Raw genomic sequence first — 23,160 nt, forward strand, 5'->3', positions numbered from 1 at the left:
TACTATAATTACTGCAAGAGCAGGTGTTAAGGCTCTTACCCACAGTGATGTTACCCAACTGTCTAGAACAGTGCCTACTACCCAGTAAAGTGCCAGCAAACGCTTGTGCCGTGAGTGAATGAATTAATAAAAGGAACATCTATTGAAGTCACATGATCCCTCTGCTCTGTTACTTTGTTTACAATGACAGTTTTATGATAAAATGTACATTACTTTGGGGTGCCTGGGTGGCTCAGTTGGTTAACCATCCGACCATTGGTTTAAGCTCAGGTTGTGATCTCAGGATTGTGAGACAGAGCCCCAAGTCAGGCTCTGCACTCCGTGTGGAGTCTGCTTGGGATTCTCTCTTCCCGTCCCTCTCCCCATCTTGCTCATAATCCCTCTCTCTCTCAAATCAATACATCTTTAAAAAACAAATAAATTGATATTACATTATTTTGTTTCAATAATTATAAAGCCTCCAATTTATTACTACAAGAAGGGAAGGAGGCACAGTCAAGGAATATACTCCCCACTTACACCTTGAGATGGTTTGATGGCGATTCCATGAGCATCTTCATTTTTCTATTCCCCGCTGACCTCTATTTAAGAGCTGATTAGTCACCCTTTCTTGTTATTGATACAACCTTTTGTTTCTTTGCAACTGGGAATTAAGCAAGACAGACGCTTGCCTAATGAATTCAGAATCCTTTTCCCTGGAATGGGCCCAGCTTTTTTTTTATTGGACCATGTATCTAACAGACATGGTGCCATTCGAGGCCCCACTGCTTAGTGATCCATGGGAGGGAAAGCTGATTTGGATACCCACAAACTGAAGGTATTGAAGGTGGGAGAAGAGGTCTAGGTTCTCTCTGTGCTGTGGCACACATATCCTAGAGACCACCTGGAAGATAGATTAAATTAGACTTCCTTTGGAGGAAATGAGAGTCCTTTAAGACTCTCAATATGGCAGGATATTAGGACCGAGGTTTAATTTTAAACCCAATTTAGAGAACATTAGCCTGCATCCCTTGAGCCCACGTCTCCAAATGTGAAGTGAAGAATTTTCCACTAATGAAGACAAAGGCTTCAAGCAGAGGTCATTTCAAATCTGCAGGCGGAGGACAGAGGGTTCCTTTTCTGGCTCTACCAGGCAGCTTTGTTTGTAATATTGTTCCCAGGCTTGCTTGACAGCCATCTGCATGGGACACTTATAGACCCTGAGTAAGAAATATAGAAGGCAATGTGAATCTCGTTATTGAATGCTCTGTGCCTCATCAAGATTTGGAAAATGTCAAGGTATTTCCTTCATAATGCTGATGTGTTCTTAATTGAAGCCATGGATAAAAGAAAGACAAATTCACACAGAGAATTGTTACTGGCCACACGGATTGTTCAGGTAGTATGCTGTCTGTTTTGATGGTCTGAAAAAAATAAACAAAAAAAAAAAAACCGGAAATACCTTCATGATTCATTGGATGAGGAAAGGAGAATGGAGCTTAATAGAGTCAGAGGCAAATATTTGCCAGTCGCAAACATGGCAATAATAGCCCCTGCCCTAACTACCACACTGGTTGTCATGAGGATTGGATGATTTAATAAATGAAAATGAGTCAATTAATATTCTGAATGCTTTAAAATGTATGAGAAGCTTCCATGGCGTTCCATCACCGGGAGAAATTTCCTGCAAACCTTTGGGCAAAAAACATAGATGAGGGAGACAGCTAGAAAAAGGGGGGAAGGGGGAAGGGACAGATAGATTGAGAGAGAATCTGGGACTAAGGTTTAATGTAAATTGCATTGTGCTAGTTCTAAATTAGGAATAATTTCTATTACACATTAATTTCTCTTCAACCAGTCCTGGGCACCTAGAACAAGTCTAGTATCTCACTCCCTTGTGTTTCAGTGGGATGCTTGTCAATTCATTTTACCTTATTATGGATAATATGCATGCCAGGAGGGAATTGGTTTTCTAACTGTGGTTGGTCTTCCATTCAAAATTGTGATGCCTTTCTGATTTTATGGGCCATGAAATATAGTTTCCACAGCCACCTCCTGCTTTTCTCAGCCTCACTTTCACTCCTGGTCCATATTCTCTTGCGGATATCAAAGAGTATAGTTCTATTTGCCATGCGTTTACCTTCTCTTATGTCGTTAAGGAAGCACACATTATTTCCTAAGTTTTTATTGCATAAAACCTGCCTCCCTATTTTCCATATATGTAACTAGCATTTATTGAGTACTTACGATGTCCCAGGCAGCATCCTAAAAATTTACAGAAACTTCTCTTCTCTACAGTTCGGGACAGTAGTTATCATGAGCTTTAACCTGTGGAAGAAGAACTTGGGAGAGTTTAAGTAAAAGCTAGTAAGTGGCAGATAGTGGATTCTAATTCAGGTCTGTCTGTTTTCACCTCCTGAGTCCCTACACCAAGCTGCCTTCTCTTATAATGAACTCCCTTCGTTCCTTTCAGAGTTCTAAACACTAATTTCCCACCCTATATATTTTTTTCTAAATTTTGTAATTCATGGTTACTGGAACTTGAAATCTCATAATTTCCCAAAATAATTACCCAAATAAATTTGTGCATAAATTCATCTTCAGCCATACAAGAGTAATTGTATGGCTGAAGATGGAAAATACTTTTCCATGTAGCTGAAAACCCATATAACCACCCATTAATTCTCATTATAATTAATGTAAAAATGCACTGTTACTATTAATGGATGTAATTACATACTGAGGATAACTGTAAACTCTATCATTATACTAATGAAATGTAAAGCATTCCTGAAGAACCAGGGAACTTTATAGCAGCTGAAACATGAAGTTACATCATTTCACTGGTTACTGGAGACTAAAGTGTTATTTGTAATTCATTTAAGAACACGTTTGTACAACCTCCAGATGATTTTTTTTTTAATTAAACTGAACATTGAAACGGGCATAGAGGGTACACCATGTGGAGATTCCCCTCAAAATGCACAGGGAAAAAACAATAATAATAACATATGGGGGATTCCAAGGTCAAATATCTCAGGACGTGTTATCAGCAGATTTCTTCCTTAAATAAGCTGACATTATTATTATTTTTTAAAATTATTTTATTTTATTTATTTATTTTTTAAAGATTTTATTTATTTATTTGACAGACAGAGATCACAAGTAGGCAGAGAGGCAGGCAGAGAATGAGGAAGGGAAGCAGGCTCCCTGCTGAGCAGAGAGCCCAGCCCGATGTGGGGCTCGATCCCAGGACCCTGGGATCATGACCTGAGCTGAAGGCAGAGGCTTTAACCCACTAAGCCACCCAGGTGCCCCTAAAATTATTTTAAACCATGAATAGCTACAACAGCGTCTGCTTCCGGCTGGAGTACATAAATGCTTCTGGCTAGGAGGAGCACCTCTGGTCTCCCTTCTTTCTGCTTTCCTCGGCCTTCCTCCTTCAGACCTGGCCCTTTCATACCCTCAGTCCGGTCTGGAAGCAAATACCACCTTGTCCGAGAAGTCTTGCTCAGTGCTCTAAGTTCCCCACTCTCGTTCCTCTCACTTTTTCTTTTCTTCCTTCCTTCCTTCCTCTCCCTCTTTCTTCCTTTCTTTCTTTCTTCTTGTCATTTCACTTATTTACTGATTTGTGTTTCTTTATTGTGTATGGGGAGAAGGAAAAAATAATTTTACCTCTACCCTTTTGTTCTTGGCTGAGACGCTCCCCACCCCTTCTCCCCCTGAACCCCATTTAAAAAAAAAAAAAAAAAGATTAGCAGGAGAAAACCAAACTAAATATTTAATAATGTGTTTATCTCTTGTATACAGGAGAGACAGACCCAGGAAAAGAGATTAACTCTCTGAAATGCCCCAAGCCCCCACCTTAAGCACTCTAGCTAAAGACAAAAGAAAGATGTGTGGTTTTTGTTTTTGTTTTTGTTTTTATTTTTGTTTTTGCAGGGGAAAGGCAGGGTGGAGTGTAGTTGTTGGAGGTTACCAGGAAAAGCACAAAAAGGAGGGTATGATTGTTATACAGATTTAAATTCCTGTCTTCTGCATTGATAAGCATTTCTAGAGAGTTAGTCTTTTACCCTTCCCTATGCAGAGAGGGAGACCCTCTTACAGAGGGAGATTTTCTTTATATGTAAATATCTGATACAAAATGGTAACTTCTGTTACCATCCTGCTACCCTTCATTCATTCAGAATGAGCACATTCTGTGCTCAGTTTTGATACCTTTCCATGTGTCTGCTTTTTCCAAAAAATGATCAGCATAAAATCATTCCTTATGCCAATGAGGTTTATTTTGAGGGGGCAAATTCGCTCTCCTTCATCTGTCCTACACAACTGAATGAAAGCTCCGTGAGGGTAGTGACCGTGTTGATCATTTTCAAGTCCATGTGTCCAGATCTAGCACAGGCTCTATAAACAGAGAAAGATTTTTTTAAAACTATTTTATTTTTATTTTTGGAATGAATGGATGCATAGGCCATTAGTTGTTTAGTTTTATTACAAATGAGAAAACGGGAGACTCCTATCAAAAACCAACTTCTTACAGCTTCTCTAGATGACAGACTCAACCTTTCTTTATTCAACTGGCTTATTTCTAGTAACATAGGATCCAGTGTCTTCAATATTTAAATAAACAAATGTATAATTTGATATACTCCTAAAATCAGATCTTTGAAGAAATATACCCCTGAAGGTAAGCCAAAAATTGTTTGGATCTATTGTGATACTGTGACTAAGAAGAAATACATCTTTGGTCTTTGTCCCTATTCCTGACATTCAGCTTCTAAAATCCTTGTAATTTCTTAAATGGTAAAAATGACTTTTATTATTTTAATAAGCCTTTTTCAACTATACGGGAGTTCGTGTTAATGTAATTTTTGGAAAGCCCTAAGGGTGGGAGCTGGTTTCCAGGGCAACTAAGCATATGATTAGAAGAAGGAGAGAGGCTGGATGTTGAACCTATCATCAATGGGCAAGAATTTAACCCATCAAATTTAAGCAATGAAGCCTTTGTAAAAATGCCCAAAGTACGGGGGCACCTGGGTGGCTGCCAGTTAAACATCTGACTCTTGGCTTTAGCTCAGGTTTTAATCTCAAGGTCATGATCTTGGGGTCATGCATGATCTCAGTGTCAGGCTCTGCACTCAATGGGAAGTCTGCTAGAGATTCTCTTCTTCTCCCTCTGCCCCTTCTCTGTTCCTCTACATGCATTTGTGTGCTCTCTCTCTCTCTCCCTAAAATAGACAAACCCTTTAAAAACAAAAACAAAAACAAAACTTCCTAAGGTACCAGAGTTGGGTGTCATTGGAGAACTCTCAGGTAGCTGAACCTGTGGAGGTCCTGGTAGTGTGGTCCCCCGGAGAGGGTACAGATGCCCTGCGTGCTAGCCCCAGTACCTTGCCTTGTACATCTCTTCTATCCAGCTATTCATTTGTATCCTTTGAAATATCCTTTCCCAATAGTCGGCAATAGAAAGTCAGCTGTTTTACTGCGTTTCGTATGCTGTTCTAACAAGTGATCAAACCGGTGGAGGGGGTGCTGGGAACTTCTGACTTAAGGCTGGTTGGTGAGAAGCACAGGTCACAAGCTAGACTCGCCATTATCATCTGAAGTGCAGGCAATCCTGTGGGACTGAGCGCTTAATCCGTGGATCTTCTGCTGTCTCCAGGTGGACAGCAGCAGGACTAAATTGGGTTGTACAGTTGGCGTCCACCTGAGACCTAAAAGGGTTGCTTAGTGCGGGGAATCACCCATGCATCTGGAGGACAGAAGCATTCGCTGAGGAGAGAAAAAAGGTTTTCCTTTATATCGACTATATTTCCTAAACTTGCATTATTTCTTTCATCCACTCATTTGGTTCATTCTATTTTGTTTAATTCACTTGACTGCCCTGTGCACTGACCAGAGTCACCAAGGAGAGAGTCAATGGGTATTTTTAGTCTGGATTCACCTAGATCACTGAGCTCCTTTGATCAAGTAGATGGCTCTTGAAACCTCTCATCTCCTGTCCTCCAGGAAACCCCCTTCCCTTGGGCTTTCTTCTGTAGCCCTGCATTCACTCCCAGTTTTTCTCATCTTCTCTTCTGCTCCTTTAGTACAGTTCAGGGCCTTCTTTTATGCTGTTATTCACTGCGCCATCTCACTACCAAGTAGCACTTGTAGGGTGATGATACCTAGAATGACATCTCCAAGAGGAAACTCGCTTTTATGCTCCAAACTTGGCTTTCTATCCACCTCCTCAATATCAGCACTTACATTCATCCTTCCATCAATCAACTAACAATAAAAAAATCCTGAATGATTTGCCACCTATCTATCCACTTTCACCTCTTGTTAAATTCCCCATGTCCCACTACAGACTTACTACCCTCTTCTTGTCTTTCTTCGGATTATTCAAACACTTTCCCAATTTCGGGGCTTTCTACCCATGACTCGGCCTTACCTATCCTTATTTCTCTGTTGACCTGGTTAACTTCTTCTTGCCCTTGAAGGTTTGCTGAAATGCCATTTTGCTTGTTGGAGGACTTTCCCAATCACCCGATGAAGTTGGGCTCTCTTATTATTTTCTTTCATAGATCCTTAAAATGTTTCTTCAGCGTACTTCAGAACTCTTTATGTCTTCGAGTGTCTCCAAATGATTTAGAAAAATATTTCTCCTCCAGGTGATGGATTGCAAAAAGGCATCTGCTCTGTGTGAACAAGTAATACTCTTTCCTCCCAGTTGGCACAGTTTGACCCCATGACCATGGCAGGCCTGTGCAGGCTCAATTTCTGCCTCCAATTGTGTCCCTTTGCCTGGACACTTTGTGCAGGATACTTGTGCAGCCTTACACTGCCAACCAGAAAACACTTTCCACAATATTTAAACATGTATTAAAATTTTATATACATTTAAAATATATGCGTACATATGTACTATATATAAATTCGTATGTGTGTGTATATACATTTATGTGCACATTTAAGCTATTGCTTCCTACCCCCTAACACACTCTGACAGAACTAAGAAGACAGTAACCATATCATTGTCATTAGCTAGTGTGTACTTAGAACTTAGTATAACCTCTAGCAAATGAAAGAACCCAATACATAGCAGCTGAATAAGCAGTTATATAACAGGTAGAATTTTTTCTTTTTTTTTTTTTATATGGTAGACAGGTTTTACAAAAGTTTTCTGCACCACAGTTAGAGAATTATTTCATATACATATCTCCACATCCCCTTCCAAGAAAGATAATTTAATATACTATATATCCTCATATCTTGGGCCATGTGTATGCCTTTTTTTCTGTCAGGTGTGTTCAGAAAATGTTTTCACCTCCCCGTAGTTGAGGATAACGGAGGTTCACAAGCATGATGTGATTCACAAGTGTGATGCCATGGTTATTACCTACATCATAAGTATAGAAACATTGAAACATTCTTGATTGTTCAATTGAATTTGATTGATTGGACTGAATCATACTGAATTTTGTAGTTGCAAAGAAGAATTCTCCAAATGCATGTGTAGGAAGTAAGGGTAAGCTGGAAAATACTGCTCCTAAACTAGCTGTCTGGTAGATGTTACGGAAGTCCCAACAAGAAGTGACAGAATTTCCTAAATTGTTCATAGGTAATGATATTGCTGGAGGTGATAGAAAATTGAAGGCTAAGGATTCCAGGAAAATTGAGGGGAATATTTTGATGGTATTTGGAAGTAGAGCTTTGCAAAGTGCACCAGTGGAGGTGATTGGAGAATTTTGCAGAAACCTTATCACTGCACATCAGTCATCATGTTTCTGGGCTCCTGCCAGAAATGCCATCTGATGGCACTTAACCAACATCCATGGACTATCAACGTCAGGCTATGTAATCCAGTGAAAATATAATTTTGGCCAAGTTACTTTATATGTAAGAGTCTCAGTTTCTTAATTTGTAGAATTATGATAAAAGTAGCACTTATTTCATTGACATCTTCTACAAACATGTGAAAACAACATCCCATAATGCCTAATCAATAAACAGTTTAACAGTTTTCTACTTTCTTTGTTCTTGGTTACTTATTTTCATGTCCTTATTCTTTCCTCTGGTAAGTAATGAGATTCTACAAAATCAAAGAGAACAACCACTTCTCTCATCTTATTAAAAATTTTGAGTTAAATTTTTACTTAATTTGAGTATGGTTGACCGAGGATGTTACATTATTTTCAGGTGTACACCATAATGTCCAACTTCTCTACATATTGTGCCATGTCCCCATAAGTGTAACGACCATATATCACCATGGGACACTATTACCATATCATTTACTATTATCACTATGCTGTGTTGTTTATTCCCATGACTTATTCATTCCATAACTGGAAGTGTGTATCTCTCATTCCCCTTTACTCTGTTAATGCCCTTACCCTACTCCCCTCTGACAAGCATAAGTTTGTTCTCTGTATTTAAGGTCTAATTCTACTTTTTTCTTTGTGGATTCACAAACTTGTTTTGTTTATTAGATTCCACATATAAATGAAATCACATGGTATTTGGCTTTCTCAGTCTGACTTATTTCAGTTAGCATACTACACTTTAGGTCTATGTATGTTGTCATCAAATGACAAGAGCTCCTCTTTTTGTACAGCTGCATAATATTCATATAGATATATGCATATAGATATATATATTTATAGATATATAGATATAGGTAGTATGTGTGTATGCATGTATGTATGTATATATATGTGTGTGTGTATATATATATGCCAAATCTTTCTTACCCATTTATCTATTGACATAATGAATTATACAGTTACATAATATTCTATTATGTATACATGGCATACATTTCTTACCATTCATCTCTTGACAGACACTTAGGAACGAACACTTTTCTTGGCCATGGTTCCTGTCTCCTATCCTACAAATAAAACGTCACCTCTCCACGTTCTTGTAACTTTATTCTCATTGTCCAGTCAGGACCAGGAATGTTAGTGGGTTCATTTCTGTGGTTAGCTTTGGGGTTTTTGACAGCCCAGTTGGTTACTCAGTTTCAGAGTAGAGAGAAGAATAGAATGTAGTGGTCAGAGTGTGACATTAGAGAAGGTTGGGCCATGAGTTAGTCAGCAAACGAGGTCACAAAGGAGATAATCAGAAAAATAGGCATGGGGCTACTTTAGAGTAGGATCAAGAAAAGTTACTGCTCCTTATTAGTTTCTTTACTGTGGGTGAGAACAAGTCCCTTTAGTTTTTAGTAAGGCCATGGAGTGAACATTTGTGGTTATAAGGACGCTGGGTGGTTAGAAGAGACAATTTCAAATCCCTTAACTTTGTACCACTTAGCACATTCTCTCTTAATTGATCAGAAGGATTTAACATGTTTGAGTATGGTGATAAGTAGGTGGGCACAATGTGGGCGATTGGTTTAATGATCGTGTGTATACATGCCTTTCTGTATACAGAGCAACTAACTCATTTAGGAAACAATCTTGAATACATCTTCATCACTACCCATAAGTGCTCTTGTAAAAGTGTTTATAATTCTTCATTGAGAATCTCGGTGCTGGACATGTGCCAGTTTTCTGCACTATCAGCATTGGATAAAAGATCATTTAGCAGTGATTATAAAACCACCATGAATTTTAAAAAGCTGGCAAATTTAGTTTCTACCTTCCACAATCCTAGAATTTATAAGCCTAACTTATGTGAATAACAGACTCTAAGAGACTACTGCTCCATCTACTCAACATAGACCTTTCGGGAACATTCCAGAAGGTAGAAGTACTGTGATATGGAAACACGTCTTTCTACTGCAAATATCAATAGTATTGAACTTTATTTCTTGTAGCTTTTCAAGTCCGTCATATGGTAGCAAAGACAACTTAGCAATACCTGCATTCCTATATATAAATGATCTCTCTGAAATTGTAGACAATGTTACAGATCAAAAGCTATGTGTCCTTTTTGCACAGAAGTGAGTATTCTGGTATTATCTTTACCCTATTAAGAAAATTTCAAAATGACTTTTCTACCTTTTTTTTTTTTTCATGGAGTTCTATTGGACATATTTAAATGTACAGCTTTTTAAATGAAATATATCAGCTTATAAACTATAAGAAAGGTAGAGGGCACCTGGCTGGCTCAGTTGGTAGTCCATGACTCTTAATCTCACGATGCTGAATTTAAACCCCACATTGAGTGTAGAGACTACTTAAAAATAAAATCTTTAAAAATAAATAAAGAAAGAAAATAAAATACAAGAAGGGAAATTTGAAAGATGTTGAGCAAAACTGTTCATGAAGATTTTCAGCCAAAAAAAAAAAAAAAAGTTTCCTTCAAGTGTAGTTTACCTGAAATTTCAACACATATAACAAGTTTTGGAGGATTAAAAGCAAATGGTGGGCATAGTGGTGGTGGGGAGTCTGTGACACTGCTCATGGATGTTTCTCTTCAGCCCCTCCATTAGCAGCAATCGGACAGTGTTCTGTGAAGTGCTATTTAAAAGCAAGTGATGTACTATAGTTCTCTTCATTTTACAGAGGATGACCATGAACTCAAGAAAGACAATTGAATGTTTAAAGGCATACAATGTAAAAACTGTCCCATATGAGTCTTTTTTCCCTCAAAGTACTCAATCATTTCTATGTTCAATAAATACGATCGAGGTCAAATTAGGTTAATACTCTATTAGACCTTCCCCCATAACTATTTTCATCTAAAGACAATGTAGATGTTGAACTGGTTTAAATATTTTTCATCTCCAACATTTGAACCTTTGAGGACTATTTTCTTTATCTATAAAATAATGCACTCTCTACCCTTTTCACCTTTATTAGAACTTCTGCCGAACTACTGGGTTGTTCATATCTGACCTTGCGATCACATACCCACCACTGAAAATGGAACCTGGGAGATAAATGTAATGTGTGAAGTCGAGTGCCAGTGGGAAGAGCATTTCTGGATATTTTCAGCAAAGGAGATTAAGAGGGAGAATTGTGTCCTGAAAAGCAAAGGGAGAAGAGTTTTAATGAGTAAGTGGAATGGATTTTGCAGGCATGGAGGTCATCCTTTAATATAATGAGTCCTCTTTTTTCACTGTAGCCTTTTCCATCAGCCTGGAAGTTTCTTTTTTGGGGGACTCTGTTCTATCAAGACGTAGTGCCTAATAAGCTCTACAAATATGTATTGACTCCACCAAAAAATATTAAAAGAGAAAATGATTAGGAAGCCATTTAAGTTAGTAGCAGAACAATGGGTACTTAAATGTGGTATTTTGGGAAGTTTATTTGATAATAGAAAATTTTAAAGATTGAGGGGAGAAAAGATTAGAGATCAAGACACTCCAGTAGACCATTGAAATAGCCCTATGGAAGGTAATTGATTACAGTCCCTCTCTCCTAAATAAGGAAGGAAGCCTAATAAGTTTGCTTCTTGCACATGGTTTTCTCTAGTTATTATGACCTTCCTTGCACTTCTTCTTTCCTGAATGTCGATTGACTTGACAGCTTCCCCACATTTTATCACTTCCTTAGATACTGTCCTATGTAGTAGGTCACATCACCTAATTATCTCCATGTGTTAAATTTCTTTCTTCAATTATCTCTGTGTGAATAAGGTCTAGGATTTATTGTACTGTTTTATTCCTAATTACACTTATCACAGAGCCATATGCAGTATAGATGTTCAAGAAGTAGAAGATGGTAGCCTTAATATGTCTCCATCAAGAAAAAAGGGATTAGATTAGATTTGACCATATCCTTTCACTTCTTAAATATCCTGTTTGTTGATTCCAGTAGAAATGCTCGTATTCTATTTCACCACGTAGATGTATCTGCAAAGATGAAGTTGGTGTTTGAGTAAAACAAAACAAAACAAGAACATAATTACAGTTGAGAAATCCTATGATGAATTAAGAAGTTGTCATTACAGTAGGATTTCTAAGAGTCTTTAGTTTGTGAATGTGGATTGTGACCCTCTAAGAAGGGGATGGGTAGTCTGGACATTTCACTAAATGTGAGATATACTTGAAAATATGACTTTTAGACAGAATACTTATTAAAAGGGTAAGAGTTCCTGTTCTGTACAACAAAGTCCATAGGTGGGAGTTTCCATGTATGTCTGGACTCCTTAGCATGCATGAAGTTTGCTAACCAGACCACTCAACCTATTTCTGTTGCTCCCTTTCCTCTATCTGATGCTGAGTCCAAGATATCCATTGTTTATTGTATTCCCTAAGCACATTTATATTACTTAAGTTCTTATTTTTATTTATGTATTCATTTACTTTTATGAACCTCAAGTGAAAGTAGTTGAGCCATTCTTTCTTCTCCCATAGTGCAATAATAAATATGCTCTGTGAAATGTATATTTGTGTGGCTGTGTTTCCAGTTAATACAGATGTTATTCTGCCATAAAGTTCATTCTGTATTTTTGTCTTTTCACTTGACATTGTTTTCAAAATAGATATATGTTGGCTTATGTGCATTTATTTTATTACTTCTAAAGTCCCCATAGTAACCCTTGGTATTTATTAAATAATCATAATTAGTATTTATTCTATTTATTTTCCTTGTATAGATGAATATAGTGTCTTCAGCATCTTGGTTTTTTGTTTTGTTTTGTTTTGTTTTTTAAAGAACAAATGACGTCGGGTGTATTGACTTTGGTATTTCAGAGCAGGATCACAAGATAGATGAAGTAGATGAAGTAGATGAAGCTTCTCATTTTTAATATTTTCACCAACATTTAGCTGTCTCCATGCTTTTAGAGCCTATGAATTTACAGTAATAGCTTACTGTTTCTACGTTTGTATTTTTTGTCATACTAAGTTTGATTACTGGCCAGGGTACTTGAATATGTTTCTGCACCTGCAACAGGAATGCCATAGTTTGTTTGTTTGTTTTTAATTTCTTTTGATTTTTGTTTTCTTGGTTTATTTTTACAGGTTGGTAGCAAGTCCTTCTTATCTGGTAGTGCAAAGAATGTATTAGCCTTATTTCAATGATTTTATATTAAAAAGTGGAGCTCAGTAAATACTAAAATTGAATTTGAAAGAAAATTTGATTTGATCACAAAATTCTACTCTAATTTTGACTGCAATGGAATAGCAGTTATAGATTAATGTTTTAAATCATTGACACATTTAACATTTTAAATTCTTCTATTTTAAATCTACTATACTGATAAACTCTCTGGTTAGTCGTTAATTAATAATTGTTTTATTAATTTTATTGTTTTAGTAATTAGTTTTATTCTGATAATTTTTCTTTGTTTATGGCAATATCTTCTGCAAATATGGACACATTTATCTTTTCCCCCCATAAATCTTAATTTTTTATTTCTGTTATTCCTTTTCCTTGTGCAATGGTGATAGCCAAGACTTCCAGTATTATACTGAACCAAAGCAGTGAGCCATTCTTTTCTTATCTCCATATTAAGAGAGTATACCTCATAAATTATCTATTAACTATTTCAGTTGCTACTAAAATTGGATAGATTGTCCTTCATCAATTTAAGGAAGTTCCCATCTGTGCTTATTACATATTTGTCTGGGTTTTTTTTGGGGGGGGTATGAATATTCAGGTCATGAACTGTCTTGGACTTTTTTTAATGCATCTATTGAAATGTTCATTAATAATTTCACTTTTTTATTATTTTTAAAAGATTTCATTTATTTATTTGACAGAAATCACAAGTAGGCAGAGAGAGAGAAGAGGAAGCAGGCAGGCTCCCTGCTGAGCAGAGAGCCCGATGCAGGGCTCCATGCCAGGACCCTGAGATCATGACCTGAGCCAAAGGCAGAGGTTTAACCTACTGAGCCACCCAGGCACCCCAATAGTTTTATTTTTGGTACTCCATTAAATAATATTAAGTTATATTCTTAGGATGAACCATGTTAAAGTAAGGGGCATTACTTATTAATATACATTAGATTGCACTTTTATTTCTATAGGGAAAATATATAGGTCTGTGATTTTCAATATTTGGCTTATCTCTGCCAGGTTTTAGGATGCACTCTGCTCTAGGCTCTTGCTTTTCACTTGTGATTTTATCTTTGCCTATTTGTCCCATCTCTCACCATAGTGACTAAACCAAATAACTTTTTCTACATGGTATAGTTCAATAAATATTTTTCTATCTTTTCCTGAAGTCACAAACATTAATTATTTTGATACCATATTCTTATAGCAATTTGGAAGTGCAAAAACATCTATATCAGAACACAGTGCTATGATTTAAAAAAAAAAAAAAAAAAGTGTGTCATGCTACTACAGAAGACTGGAAATTCCCAAGGAGAGGGATTGAATCTTATCATCTCTGACCAACCCCCATGACATCTAGTATAGGGCTTATAACATAATAAGGGCTTAACAAAGAAGGTGCATCCTTTTCAATTTGTTTTTTATGTAAGAATTTCTTATACTTATTTTGTATGGTTCCCTCCAGTCTGATAGCACTTCAATTCAATGCACCCAACATCTTCTAAAAGCCAATCTCCTCAACTTCCAAACAGCCAGATGAACTTTATCAGTAAGTGGCAATAAACAAAGCAAGACTTTTGAGTCTGTGTTTTTTTCTTTTCCCTGATACATATATGTTAAAATAACTTAACCACCAAAGACTAAACCACTTCTTCCCTTGCGAATTACTGTTCAGTCCAGAAAGAAAGGATGCAGCTCAGGAATGCTTTATGGATAACATAAGATGTTTTTATACAAAGTTGCATAGACCATTTCCCCCGCTTTAAGATAATTTTAGATAAATACTTCAGACTATCACTCCTCATTTCCATTAAAAAACATGAGTCAATGCATCTTACTCCAGCCAAGAATGAACTCACTAATTTGGGGCCTTTTTATTTTTCCCATCTCTAGAAAGCTAAAAAAAAAATAAATAAAATCAGTCTGGCTGGACTTTTTCTGCCTGAGACTAATCATGTCACTTTTGACTTGTATTGATTAAAGTATTGATATACAGAAGAATCAAAATGTGGCAACACTTTCTCAAAGCCCCTTATACATGCCATCTAGGAAGTTCTAAGTGACTCTGTTTGTTTTAGAGAGAGCCTGTGCACAAACATGTGCAGGGGGGAGGTGCAGAGGGAGAAGGAGACTCCCCACGGAGCAGGGAGCCTGACGCGGAGTTAGATCCCAGATCCCTGAGCCAAAGTTAGACTCTTAACCAACTGAGCCATCCAGGGGCCCCTAAGTGACTCTAGTTTCTGTTATCCCTTCTGTTGTAGATAGAGGAGTCAGGATGTCTGTTTTTGATAACTAGACCCTCTCCCAGTCTCCCCAGTCCCTCTAAATGGCCCCACTAATTACATAGTTGCTGAAAAACTTCAGAAGCTACCCCTTAGATCGGCCTTTCCTTCATCTTGCACACCCAGTGCCGTTGCCAGTACTGCTAGTATTATATCCAGAGTATATCTGGATTCAGTTTCCTCCATTTCTAATGTCCCCTCAGTAGTCAAAACTAAAATAACCTCGTGCTTGGGAAACCTATCTAGGTTTCCCGCTTTCATCTTTATCTCCTATAATCCATTTCCATTTGAGAACAGAGTGATCATTTTATTTTATTTTATTTTATTTATTTATTTTATTATTTATTTGACAGAGAGATCACAAGTAGGCAGAGAGGCAGGCAGAGAGAGAGGGGGAAGCAGGCTTCCTGCAAAGCAGAGAGCCCAATGCCGGGCTCCATCCCAGGACCCTGAGATCGTGACCTGAGCCCGAGGCTGAGGCTTGACTCACTGAGCCACCCAGGCGCCCCCAGAGTGATCCTTTTAAATATATAGGCCAGATTGTGTCATCTCCTTGCTTTTAGATCCCGTCAATTACATCCTGTCTGACATGAAGTAAATCTGAGCTTCTTGCCCTGGGTGAGAAGGATTTGGATGACATGGTCTCCGACTCCTCTCCACATCATATTTTGCCACTTCTACCCTCATCCAGTATGATCTGTGCCAGTATTTCTTGTGTATGTCCACTGGTTTAGGACAGCACAACAAGGAACACACTTTTCCAAGACTCTTGATGGGTTTCCTTTTCTCACAGCAACTTCATGTGACAAATGGAATATCACCCTGTCCATTTTATGTAAAATATTTAATTTCCCATCTGTTTTGTGTTTTATCATATCATTTCCTTTTTTTCTTATTTCTACTCATCTATATTTCTCCTCTGCCATGAGGCCATTGAAGAAACAGACCTCCCTGTCCTGCTGACTGCTGTATTCCCAGCACCCAGATTTGTGAGAAATCCAAGCAAGTATTTGTAAAATAAGGAAGGGTATTGGAAGTTCTGTTGCTTGGAGAATTCATGTGATAAAAAGCATGAGTAGTAAAGTCCACTGAGAGATCTCCTAGCCCAGCAGCATAATTCATTGTCAAGTGCCAGGATCCTAGTTTTACATTGCTTATTGATACTCCCACTCTATTGATAAGTTCTGACCATAACACAGTCTCTTGCAGGATACGGTGCACTGGCAGGGTTAGATATGAATTCTCTGTCCTTTGATAAAACTACCTGTTCATCTTTTCTGTAGCAGAGACAAACCTAATGTTTTACCATTCATTTGCTTGCTTCTATAATGTATCCAATTAGAGTCTATGTCTTAGAAAGGCAAGATAACTGTTTTACAATCATACCACAAATTTTGTAGAAAATAAATTTAGGAAGCTCTTTTTCCCCTCCTTTTTTTCTTTCTTTTTTTTTTTTTTTGGTTTATTTGCAGTATAGTTATTTATAGCTCTTCCCTTGACCCTAGATAAACCATTTACTTATGTAACAATTAGACTTCGCAAATACAGAATTGTTGTCAAAATTTAGAGGTTGAATTAAGAAAAAAAAAATTAGGTGGGAAGTTGTAATTAGGAAAACATATATGAGGAAGAAAGAATGATCACAAGTTCCAAATTCTTGGGTTCAATTAGAAAATAATTGTTCACATCTGCCCCATATTTATGAAGACTCACGGGATGGTTCTGGATAGCTTTGCATGTGCAGAGGAGATCAGAAGGAATTAAGATTTATCTTCAGTGATCTCTTATTTTCTTTTGTTATTTGATATTGAGGTTCATTAAAGCCTTTGTTTTCTACAGTTTTTCTCCTCAGACAGCATCCTGTGCTATAACTTCTAACAACCCTTCTTCTGTCATTTATGGAGAGATAACTATCTACTAATAAAAGTACCTGGGGGAGATAATACACTGAGGATGTGTGTCAGATGGTGTCAGGTAGCTCAAGCTGGAAGAAGAGTGCCCCAGATATTGACTCTTCCAGAAAATGTCCATTAGCCTGGTGACCTAGATTCAGCTCATGTAAATAAAGTGGGAGGGGTGGTGCATATACACAAAAACACAACTTCGGGATCCTGGTAGTAAGCAAGAAGGCCAGAGTTCAATTCCTGTCTCTCCTACTTCTTCGATGAGTAATTTCGCCCTGAAAAATTCCTTAACACATCTCTTTGCCTTGTTTTTCACACCCACAAAACACACTACAATTTAGGCACACCTAGCGTGTCCTATGAGGAATATTCTAAAGGTCCAGAATCTGTAATGTCATCTTTTTGTAATTTCTCCCTCTGAGCTTCGGAGGTTTGAAAAGCTGTGATTTCTGTTCCACTCACTCTTTCATTCCCATCTTTTTTGGAGACTCTGTGAAGACTTGAGTGATCCTGCTCAGTCACTTACTTTTTCTGCTGTTCTCCTGTATCTACATAACTTGGTTTCTGTTTCTTATCATTGCAAGCTTTACATTAGAATTACAGAGAATGCTGTTTAGTTGAAAGTTATGGGCTTTAATGTCAGACCAATGGAAGTTTAAACCTAGACTCAAAATGTTATTTACAAGACCAGAGAGAGGGGATGTTTTGACAATTAGGTTAGACGAGGTTCGTTAGCTCATTCATTTATAAAAGAAAGAATACGTTTTGAGATGCCATCTCCTTTAATCTTGCTGTACCAAATATATAGCTTATTTCCTGAGATGGTTGATGTTCAATATATGTAGGAGACACAATTCTTTTCTTGAAGAAAGTGGATCAAGTCAGGGAGATTTTAAATTGCATGGCCCCCTTAATTTTAGGATTGGGTCATAAACACTAGGACTAGATTATCTTTAATATAAAGAGTATATCATGTAAACAAAAACAAGCAAAAAACAGTATATCATGTCATATATATATATATATATATATATATATATATATATATTGACCAAGAAGAAAATAATAAAAATGAGTCGCTACTTTAATGATAGAATTTCTCTCTTCCACAATCACCAAATGAGCAGTAACCACAGTGGCAACAATAGGTGTACACTGTTTGGTTAGCTGAGAAACTTTGTCTAGAAAATAAAACAGTGCTGGAATTGAGAGAAATAAAAGTATGCTAAAAACTATTATGTTGAAAACACATCTACAATTATTTTCTCCATGAAAACAGAATAATACAAAAACATCTTAGTCTAGTGATGTATTTCATTCTAGTCCCAGGTATTATGAGCTGTTATTTTGTTCTCAAATAAACACTTGCATGGAAAACTACTTACTGTTAATCCAATTTCTTTCCAATTTGAGGTTAGATTCATAGAAAATAAGGAGACACCCTTCCAGGATTTTGGTAGTGTGGGATTGTGGGATGAAAAATGACAAATATAAAATTAACCCCAGTAGCCTTATTAGGCATATGTGTGTATATAAATAGAAATATAAACATATATTCTTTTTCCATGTTGATATTCAGGTTTAAATTGTGCATTTATATAGCTTTTATAGGGATGCCCACTGTTACCTTATCTTTTTGACTGACAATGATGGGATTTCAGTCATGCTCAGCCTTTCCAACAGTGCCAGTGATGGGATTTTTTGAAATCTTATTACTGGTTGCACTGTCCTGATCTCAGATGGAACTTTCAATCAAAAAGGCAATCAGAAGGTTATACATTCGTGAGATTCCCTGCAAAGCCAGTGATCGCATAATACAACTTGTTGGAAGGGCCTACTTGCCTCCAGTCCTTATGTGGCTATAAAGAGTAATTGGCTACTTAGCTCCCAGCACCCGCTTTTCCGTCTCCAAACCACAGCACAGCCCAAAACTCTGTTGAGTCTCAGTGTGGAATCTGGCTGCTCCTAGGAGATTTCCAGATCTCATGCAGAGACTTTTCTTCCTTTAAGCATCTGATTAAGGAAACTCTCCAAAAAACACATTTGGCTCTTTCGAAGCATCCTGATTCCACTGGTGATGCCAGGGGATCTAAGTTTTCTTTTCTTTTATATATATGCAAATGCTTACCCACACCATTTTCCAAAGCATGTTCACTGTCAAATTTATATTTCAGAAATCACAATTCTGTGTAGCCAGGTTAATACTTGAGTATAATTTCTAGAATATTTTAATCATCCTATCATAAAGTATTCTTAATTTTATAATAACTGTACTTGTAAAAAGGTTTTGTAAGGAGTGTCCTCTTAATACTCGATAGTATACGTACATGAATTTTTTTTTATTAGAGATATTTTTGTAATTTGATTTGCACAAATAATAAACAGGGCTGAGGTTGAATTAATTCCATGTGGTGTCCAATCACCCAGGAATGCATCAGTTCCCCAGACAGGACCTTTGAGTTGTGAGGTAGCAGAGGGAGAGAAGTTTGTCTCACTTGGCTCCCACTCAACAGTTCTCTTCCTTGAGGCAGAGAAACCTCACACAGGGCTAAGGTTCAAGAATGGACAATGACTAATAGTTAGGACCCAATAAAGACCTACAGTTACATTTAAATGCCCGTGGAATGAATAAGCATTTTATTTGAAAAATAGCCGCACGTGTGTTTCTAAGAGATAGGTCAGTATTGCTGCGAGAGAAAACAACCTAGAGACAAAAATAGTCACTTAGATTAGGTTAAGAAAATGAAATGTCTTATTTAAAGAGCTAAGCATCGGGTACTCAAATCCCAAAAAAGGCTGGGAATCCCATCACTATCTTAGAGGCTGAGGAAGTCCTAACAACTCTATTGCCAAAATACGAAGTGCTTAACACAAGGGGTGGGTGGGTGTGTGCGAACCCGTACCAGCATTCATGACTCAGACCTTTATTTAAATGCAGGGTACTATTGAACACAGTGTTATTTACTTGACTCCATATTACAAAACCTTAAAGGGTCTTTAAAAGCACAAAATGCTAGCGTTGTGGCTAAGTAAATTGCCAAGAGATTAACACTTTCATTCTCCCTTCCTGGGCAAAGTAAAATTTGAGGTAAGTTTTAGGCAATTAGTATGTGAGACATCCTTTTCTGCCCACAAAAACCACCATATAAATATTGCCCTGCTTTTCCCAGGCAAGCCCAAGCCAAGGACTGAGACCCCAACTTATTTCTCTTATTTCTCCCCAATAAGAGATCCCTCATTGGGCGGTCTTTGACTCAGAACCCCTTTGGCAGTAGTTGGTCAGATCTGTTTTGCAGTTTAGATCTCTGTTGCCAAATCCTGGTCACTGATCACTTTACCTCTACAAGTCTTAGACCTGTATCCCTGTCTGAAGTCTTACCCTGCTCATTCCTGCTTCCTTTTTCTTTTACTCTTAACTCCATTTCGGCTTCTGCTGTCGGGAGGACCCCACCGACACTGCTGGACTAGCCTTCCCATACACAAAGTTCCTTTAATGTTCTCACTGGTACCTTCTTGTGTGATCTCCGCCAGGTCATTTCACTTCTCCGCTTCTTTATAATAAAGACTCTTAGAAATCCAAGTGATCCCTTGGGATGATTTAGTTGAACATTCTAGAATTCTAATTAGAGGTGGTGTCTCTCTTAACAGATCTTCATTTGATTAGAAAAGAAAAGTGACAACAAAGGTATTTATAAAAATATATTTCACAAAGTAGGAAACAATACAGGAGTTTCTCTGAATACAATACATGAAGTAAATAAACAATATTGCATTAAAGCAAAGTAGAAAATTAAAATGATCTGCATGTAGTACTTGATTTTTATCATACATTTTCTACTTCTACATGGCGGGATTGTGTTACAAATGGAATATGCTCACATCTTCTAGTGCTGTTCGTTTTTTGGAGTCTAAGACGTTCTGTGTATCACCATGAAGATCAGGGAGAGAAGGACTAAAAACAAAAGCAGTAAAATTATGTACAAACCAGTTCCTGCTCTAAAACAGTGGGGGGGGGGGGAAGGGCCGGGGGGACTTGAAGCATGTTTATTGGGCAGGGCATTGTGTAGGTATCTAAAAGTCTAGAGTTTAAATAGTCACAGGAATCAATATACTTCCAGATGTTTGTGCTTGTAGTAAAAACACCAAATACTAGGATTATGAACAAAATAGAAAACAGTCCAAAAGTTTCTCTGGGAAAATGCTGCTCCTGCCATCACCAGCCACAGTAACACTTTCTACTCTAAAGAGACTATTAGCTCCCCCTTTAATAATATTGCCTGCCATACTCACCTCATCGAAATGTACATGTATTAAACATTCATTGTGTATATATATATATATATATATATTTATATAAAACAATCTAAAGGCTTATTAATGGATATAATTTAGGGTTTTTTTTCCCATATAGTCCCTTAATCTATAGATTACCAACCTTAATAAATAAAAGGATTAATGGACATCAATAAAATATTTATTTCGAGGATTAAACAAATAAATTCACGCGCTAGCAATAAAACCATCTGTCTCTTATGTAGTCCACTGTGTGATACAGTTGATCTTTGTGTCCTTGTGGAAGAAGATGAAGTGGAGGGAACGAGTAATCCTGTTTCCAGAAAACAAGCCTGTTTGAATGGGATTTCTCTCCTCCCACCACTGAGTTGGCAATCCCCACCCTGGAATGGATTACGAACATGTGAATATTTTAAGGCTCGACACAATATTTAAAGATGCTATTTCAGTCTCTGATGAGTGGGGCCAACAGTTATGTACAATGTGTGGTCACCGTACCGTATAATCTAGGAGGCCTCCCAAAACTCCAAAAAGTCACCATGTACAGCGGACCAAGTATTGCTTTATCATTTGTGGCGGGATCCTTATTGGTGAAGGGGAAAAAAACCATTTGCATTTATAAAAATCCTTGCAGAAGACACGTATCAGCAGCACATTTCTTGCAGGTCCATTTTTCTAAGAAAGCACCTTTTAATCTGGATTTTTTCCTCCTTTTTTTTTTTTTTTTTAAAAAAAAAAACCATCTCTCTAAGGATTAGCCAGGATCCCCATCTTTGTCTGTGGTGGTTAGGTACATATCAAATATCCAAAGACTTCTAGACACTCCACATACTTTAATTCACACTCCACAAGATTTATAACCTCCTAACATATACTTTTTATTTTTATTATTAATTTTTGGTTCAACATTGAAATGTAGTTGAGTTTATAGATGATTGGTGCTAAACTTGCCTCTAAAACAAATAGCCACATTGGTTGTATCTAAGGGGCATGACCCTAGAATATTACAGAATGCTCAGTTCCACTGATTCATTTATAATCCACTGTCAAGTTTCTTTGTCACTTTCACCAACAGAGTAGAGTTCTCCCAGTCTCTTAAAGCGGGGACCCCAGTCACTGAGGTAGTCAAAATTCTGGTCTGAGTCTGAGGTGGTGGACTCCAAGGAGCTGAGGGAGCCAGCCACAGACCCTCGGCCTTCATAACCATAAATCTGAATGGAGTCATATGGCGGGGCAGTGGGGTCATTATCTGCCTCATGTAGACGCACATTTATAAATTCATCGACATCAACACCGTTGGGAACAGGAGCAAGCCCTTGCCTTGGCATAAACTGCAAATCTGGTTTAATATCCTTACGGGGCAAAAATCCATTAATTCCATCTGGGTTTTGTAGAGTCGCAATATCAAAAGCCTCCGTGTCTTCCTCCCCTCCTCCTTCATCGTCATAGCGGATGATGTTCTCTCGTACGTCTTCATCATCTTTAATAATTAAGGGCTCATTTTTATGTCGCCGCAGAGTTACAAACAGCACCACGATGACTGGAGGCAAAAAAAAAAAAAAAAAAAAAGTGAAATAACAATTAGCTTGACTTGCAAATAATTTCACAAGCACCGCCTCGTGTATGTTAAGAGAGAGCGCCATTGCCTTAATAACATTCACGCGGGAATTAAGTTAGACACCTGTCTGAAGGATGGGGATTGGATTCTGAATGCATATGATTCCAGGCTGCTTCTGTGGACTAAATGGTGATGAGGCTAGGTTA

General features: G+C 37.5%; 1 protein-coding gene across 5 annotated transcripts in view; it reads right to left on the reverse strand.

Moving 5' to 3' along the window:
- Positions 1 to 21,503: 21,503 nt before the first annotated feature.
- Positions 21,504 to 23,160, reverse strand: part of CDH8 (cadherin 8) — a 375,260-nt gene continuing 373,603 nt past the window's right edge. For all 5 annotated transcript variants that reach the window (XM_059381567.1, XM_059381568.1, XM_059381569.1 and 2 more), the window contains one exon: positions 21,504 to 22,936. In XM_059381567.1, coding sequence (XP_059237550.1) covers positions 22,443 to 22,936 — 494 coding nt within the window. In that variant the 3' untranslated portion in view covers positions 21,504 to 22,442. The remainder of the gene's footprint in view (positions 22,937 to 23,160) is intronic.

This window comes from Mustela nigripes, chromosome 17, assembly GCF_022355385.1.
Source record: "Mustela nigripes isolate SB6536 chromosome 17, MUSNIG.SB6536, whole genome shotgun sequence".
In the NCBI taxonomy this organism is placed as follows: Eukaryota; Metazoa; Chordata; class Mammalia; order Carnivora; family Mustelidae; genus Mustela; species Mustela nigripes.